General features: G+C 31.9%; 1 protein-coding gene across 1 annotated transcript; it reads left to right on the top strand.

The window, feature by feature from the left end:
* The first annotated feature begins 2,552 nt into the window (after positions 1-2,552).
* On the top strand, positions 2,553-4,625 carry LOC132623527 (WRKY transcription factor 71-like). The gene is made up of 3 exons (XM_060338300.1): positions 2,553-3,114; positions 3,228-3,371; positions 3,892-4,625. The coding sequence occupies exons 1-3, from the start codon at positions 2,696-2,698 to the stop codon at positions 4,286-4,288; spliced, it is 960 nt and encodes a 319-aa protein (XP_060194283.1). The 5' UTR covers positions 2,553-2,695; the 3' UTR covers positions 4,289-4,625.
* The last annotated feature ends 1,487 nt before the right edge of the window (positions 4,626-6,112 follow it).

Genomic DNA, 6,112 nt, shown 5'->3' with positions numbered 1-6,112 from the left:
CCCAAATTCTCAAAAGTCAACATGTAATTACTCAAATGTTTTAAAAAGGAACTGAAACATTAAATTTAAAAGTCAAGATCTTTTTTTATTACTAGAATGCCTAATATATATTCTTTTCCAATTATTTATCGTGTCTTCTACTATCTCAAAAAAGTAACGAGCAGTCACTTGTACTTGTAAGTAGCGTATAATAGATTGTTCTAATTAGTTTTTTTGTGGGGGTGGAGCATATATATATATATATATCACTTATTTATAATTTTCTTGAATTTTTTATGCTATTTCACCTATTTAAAAGTATTTATTATAATTATATCATTTTATAAAATACTAAAAATTAAAACCCCATGGGGCTTACGCCTAGTCCTCGGGGCTTACGCCTCACTGAGGCAGACGTAAAACGCCCCGCCTTACGTCCTCACCTTTTAAAACACTGATTAGTACTATAATATAACGAACTTATATACTCCCTCCATTTCAATTTACGTGAATCTATTTCCTTATTATTCCGTGTAAAAAAGAATGACCTCTTTCTATATTTGAAAACACTTTATTTTTATGCAATGGTTTATAGTCACACAAAATATATGTGACTCATTTAACACCACAAATTTAAAAGTCTTTTCTACTTTCTTAAATTTTGTGTCCATTCAAATGAGTTCACATAAATTGAAACAGACGGAGTATAGTTACTTCAATCTATCATATCAAGCTGGATATTGAAAGGAAAACAAATCAAAGTAGGAGGGAGAGAGAGAGAGGAGAGGACATGTGAGGGGCACGTGATTGAAAAATAAAAGAGAGTGACGTGGGTTGCCAATCAGCAAAAAAACAAGGAAAGTACAGCTAGGAGAAAACCAAAGAACAGGGGCCACGTGGGAAGTACAAGTGTCGGCTACGGTCAAATGCCGGTGCCAAGTAGGGACGCGTGTTTCTCTATACTCCTTTCCAATGGCCTAAATATTTGACTCAAATTACACTCTCTGTTTTAGTCCTCCCGCTGACTTTCTCACCCTCATTAATGTTTTCAACATCACAATATCTTATGCTGTTTTCACAATAACAAAAGGAATATATAGTAGTTGGAGTATTATAGATTTTTAGAGTTTTCACAAGCTATACAACTTGTTTTACTCTTTGCTAGATCGAACAGAAATAAGGAAAATGCAAGTTACCAACAAGAGGTCAGGGGTTTGAGTATCCGATGTCGTCTCTTTGTTAGGGAGCGTTTTGCTATCAATATGGGACTTCTCATCGTAAATCCCGATTTAGTCGGCCCAATGCGGGTGCCGAACCGGATAGGAAAGAAAAAGAAAAGGACAATACAAGTTTGTTGATTTGGAGATGAATGCTGAGTGACTCACATGTTTTTTTTATTTAACTTATGTAAATAGAATTTGTAGCATCGAGCAGTGTATTTAAATCTGTTATGACCAGTAATTTGCTTAGTTTATTAATTCCAGTTTTTAAGGACGATTCCATGTAATTATCTTTATTTAGATATTGTGATAGCGTGAAAAACTTTCACACTGTCGATATACAAAAACTAAACTGTTTTCGAATATTTATAGAGCAAAGTCTAATGATTTGTTATTCTTTGTGTTTGTTAAATAATTATGGACGTAAGAGTGAATTAATGTTGAGACATGAGAAATGGTGTTGAACCAGTCAGAAAATTATTTAACTATATATCATGAATTGTCGTGCTAATATATATATATATATATATATATATATATATATATATATATATATATGTGTGGTTCTCCAGATGTTTACATCGAAATATATTGATGGAGTATCTCTTCTTTTACGTGATCTTGCGTAATAGTCAATGAGCAGAATGTTGTTGAAACTGTCAGAATGAGAGTTCTTATTTTAATTTTCTTTGGACAACTAGATTCTAATCCGATTTTCATTTTAAATGAAAGCTAATTAGGCCTTAAGTTCCCTCCAGGTGAGTTATTTATTTATGAGTTTACTATCTGTCTGGCTTCCATTTTTACTAAACGGCGATATATTTCATCAAACAAAATTTCGATTAAAATTTAAAAGCATAATACTATATTCCAATTTGCTTTCCATAAAGTTTGTATTGTTCACCAAAAAGAGACAAGATACTTATTAGTATCTAACGGTGACAAATTTGACTACATTTGATTTGAAGTGTGAAAGAGTACGTAGTAGATAACACCACAACAGTGTACTACGACCAAAATTTTATTATCACCACATTTAAAATATTTTATTCTCTCTATTCAATATCTATAATCATTTTCGTCTTATTGTCTTAACCCGTAGTTTCAAAACTAATATTGTTTAAAACAATATTTCAAGAAAGAAACTAAAGGAAAATCCAAAGCTAGGAACACAGAAGAAATGCTTATGGTAGCTACTAGCTAGATATATGCCCATAGTGACAAATGACTAGACCCTAACAATGGACTTAAAACTTTGTCAAACCTTCTTTACAAAAGTGGGGTCTACATTCTTTTTTTCAAAACTTATAAATTACCTCTCTTATCACCATTAAAAATTTAAATACATTAAAAATAGACCTTAGCTAGCTCAAACCCACAAAACTTCTTTGTCAAAGTTTAAATACAGCCACATTATCAACCTCTTGTCAAACCCCATCCTCCACCCCCCCAAAAAAAATCCCCTTTTCTTCTTCTTCTTCTCCTCCTCCTCTTCAATGGCTGATGAACTAAGAGATTTCTACTATCACCAGCCATATCAAGAAGATTCTTCAGTGGTTCAAAATATACATATGCTTGATCCATCTTTTATGAGCTATACTAATGAGTATTTACATGGATCAAGTAGTGATTATACTAATAATTCATTTGGAAAACCCTTTGGATTTTCAGCTCCATCTCCATTTTCTTCAATTAAAGATGATCATGATATTATAAAACAAGATGTGAATGGTAATATTAATATTAATAATGATGTTGTTGGAGGAGGAGGAAGTGAAACCCCAGTTACACCAAACTCTTCAATCTCTAATTCCTCTTCTAATGAAGCTGCTGGTGATCATGAGGATTCCAACAAGAAAGATAAGCAAGTGAAGGATGAAAGCTTAGAAGATGGTGAAGATGCATCTAAAAAAGAGTAAGTACTTCAAGATTTCATACCTTTTTATGAGAAAAGTTTTCTTTTTTCTCTCTCTTTTTGTTTCATTCTTTTGATTGATCTTTTTTCATGGAAATGATGATGATAAATAGGAACAAAGCAAAAAAGAAGGGAGAGAAGAAGCAAAGGCCACCAAAATATGCATTCATGACGAAGAGTGAGGTTGATCATCTTGAAGATGGATATAGATGGAGGAAATACGGACAGAAGGCTGTTAAGAATAGCCCTTATCCAAGGTGACTTATTTTTTTGCTCATTTATTTAAATTAAGAATCCTTCAAAACCCTAAAAGAACACATTTCTCTTCCATCAAGAATCCATATAAGATAGCTAGTCAAAGATCTATAGTATTTAACTAGTGATATTGATAGCATTTTTTTTTCTTTTTCTCAGTCCACATGCTTACCTACTAGTATAAAGATTGTGTTCCCACTTCCCTAAGTTATGTTTCCATTTTCTTGTTCAAGAAATTAATTAATCTCAGATTCTAAGTTGTGGATGGTCAATCTTATTTTCTGAACAATCGAAATTTTGTACTTCTGTCAGATCCTTCTTATTTTTAGATTGAGCTTGAGTACTTATATGTTCCTTGGTAGCTAATCTTTCAATCTATCACCAATGTCATGATATTCTTCTTTAAGACGAAGCATCACTTTTGTTTCTTTTCGTTTTTACCTTGTCGAACACACATAATAGTAGAACTATTTCATCATAAATTTCCTCTAATGATGGATTTCTTTTTATTTGTGATTGTAGAAGCTATTATAGGTGCACAAGTCAAAAATGCCAAGTGAAGAAACGTGTGGAGAGGTCATATCAAGATCCATCCATTGTTATCACAACATATGAGGGTCAACACAACCATCATTTACCATCTACTCTTCGTGGGAACGTTGCTAGGATGTTGAATCCTTCCATGTTAACACAACAATCACCATTGATGGCACCACATGCAGCTTTTCATCAAGAACTCATCATGGCTCAAATGCCTCATCAATTCTATGGCCAGGGAAATGCTTTTGGAAATTCCCAAATGTATCATCAAAATCTAACTCATCCACTTCATAATCAACAGATGCAGCTTCCTCCTCATGACTATGGACTTCTCCAAGACATGGTTCCTTCTATGTTTAATCTTAAACAAGAACCATGAGATTCTTGAGGCTTTGAGACTTGTGCTCTAAAGCTCTAATAATTAACCCTACGTGAGACTTATTTATTTATATCTATCTTCCTTTTTTTTTTTTTTGGTAATTTAGAGATATAGAGATGAACTATGAACCTCTTCCTTAATCATCTCATGTATTATATATTTAGTACTACTTCACCATCATATATACACTATCTAATTTTCTAATCTTTGAGCTTATTATATAGATGCCCTTTCGAATGCTTTTAAACTTGAGGTGTTCTCTCATTGGAGGAAGCAAGGGTTCTTGTTTCCTTTAAAGTTGGATTTGATCAACATTATGAGGTAATTAAGGCATGAATTCCTTTTGATCTTCGATTTGTTTGAATCATCTAATTCCTTTAGGCCCTATACGTGCATATTCACATATATATTGAGATGCCAAGAAAAGTTAGAGATTTGTGTACAGATTACAACACATGCATGACCAGAGGCAAATTTAAATTTTTGAGTTCATGAGTTATGTATCTTAGAAAATGGAGTTTAGTAGGTTCTGGATAAATTAGTTATACATATATTAATTGAGTTTTTTAATCCAAATGTATATAATTTTGACCAAAGCTAATATACACATGCATGTTCCGCAGGCACTCTTCGTATTTTCTAATAACTGGTCATAGAGTATCTAAAACATGTAGCTTAGCTGTTTATTGGAGTGCAGTGCATTTTATTGTTCTTATAAATTTCTTCCTTACATTTTGCTCATATAGGACATTATTAAATTATCCAATGTTTAAGGCGATAATCAACCGATTGTAGGCTAATTATAATAATAGATTAACTTCCTAATTGGATATTAATAGAACAAGTCATCATCCATTATAGTTTATGTAAAGAAATTAAAGTTCTATGCATATATGAAACCCCTTTAAAGGAAGATTCTAAAATGCAAGGGTAATATTTGTTGAATTAGACAAGCACGTGGCTTGACTGCAGTTTTTCTTTTCTCTTCCTTTTAGATGCAAAAAGGACTTTTAAATGAACTTTACTGATAATTGCCATTTCAATGAAATGATACATTAATTAGTTTGGGATCTATTTATCCCCAAAAATATGTTGAGACAAATACCATTAATAACACCACGAGAAAAACACTATGCTATTACCTTACGTTCTTCATAATAAGAGAATATTTTAGTTTAGAATGCATTGAAATTCAAACTAACTAGGCCTAACTTAGACATTCTTTTTATTTTAAATTTTTGAAAAATAAATATCGATGGTTAGTTAGTTAACAGCCCCACGGAATCAAAACAATAGTTCTTGGAAGATATGATTTCTTATAATTAATTAATACCTTTATTTGATTTCTGATAGTATAAAATACCAACGTAGTGTGAAGAAAAGCAAAAGTCTAACAAAAAAACAAAAACAAAAAAAAATAGATCCAAAAAATATCGGCAGTCTTTGATGAGAAAAGCTCAACAGTCAACCAATAGCTATTTGACCTGACTCTATTAATGACACAAACGATACAAATGGGATATATATAGATCTTTGAAACTAAGTTGGTTCATAAAAATACAAGTTGCAGCAGAATTTAAGCAAAATTTTGTTTTTTTTAGAACGTTTCCGTAAAATATTGGAAAATTTCCTTATCTGTCTTTAGCTTCAAGAAAGAATCATTCAAAATATATATATGAACTGTTTGGTGTGAAGGCACTGAGGTTTCGTGAAAAACAATGGTTTTATTCCATTGTTTGAGTCTTATATCCTGCTACCCGAGTACACATCTGTTCATATTGACACTTTTGGCATTCAAAATGCATGCAGTTTTAATAGTTCTTT

The sequence above is a fragment of the Lycium barbarum genome, chromosome 12, assembly GCF_019175385.1.
Source record: "Lycium barbarum isolate Lr01 chromosome 12, ASM1917538v2, whole genome shotgun sequence".
Classification (NCBI taxonomy): Eukaryota; Viridiplantae; Streptophyta; class Magnoliopsida; order Solanales; family Solanaceae; genus Lycium; species Lycium barbarum.
Note: the sequence above shows the minus strand (reverse complement) of the source record. Positions and strands in the feature narration are given on the sequence as shown.

Coding starts and splice junctions, on each gene's coding strand:
- LOC132623527 (XM_060338300.1), top strand. CDS start 2,696: ATGGCTGATGAACTAAGAGATTTCTACTATCACCAGCCATATCAAGAA. Junction 3,115..3,227: donor GAAGATGCATCTAAAAAAGA/GTAAGTACTTCA, acceptor GATGATAAATAG/GAACAAAGCAAAAAAGAAGG. Junction 3,372..3,891: donor AAGAATAGCCCTTATCCAAG/GTGACTTATTTT, acceptor TTGTGATTGTAG/AAGCTATTATAGGTGCACAA.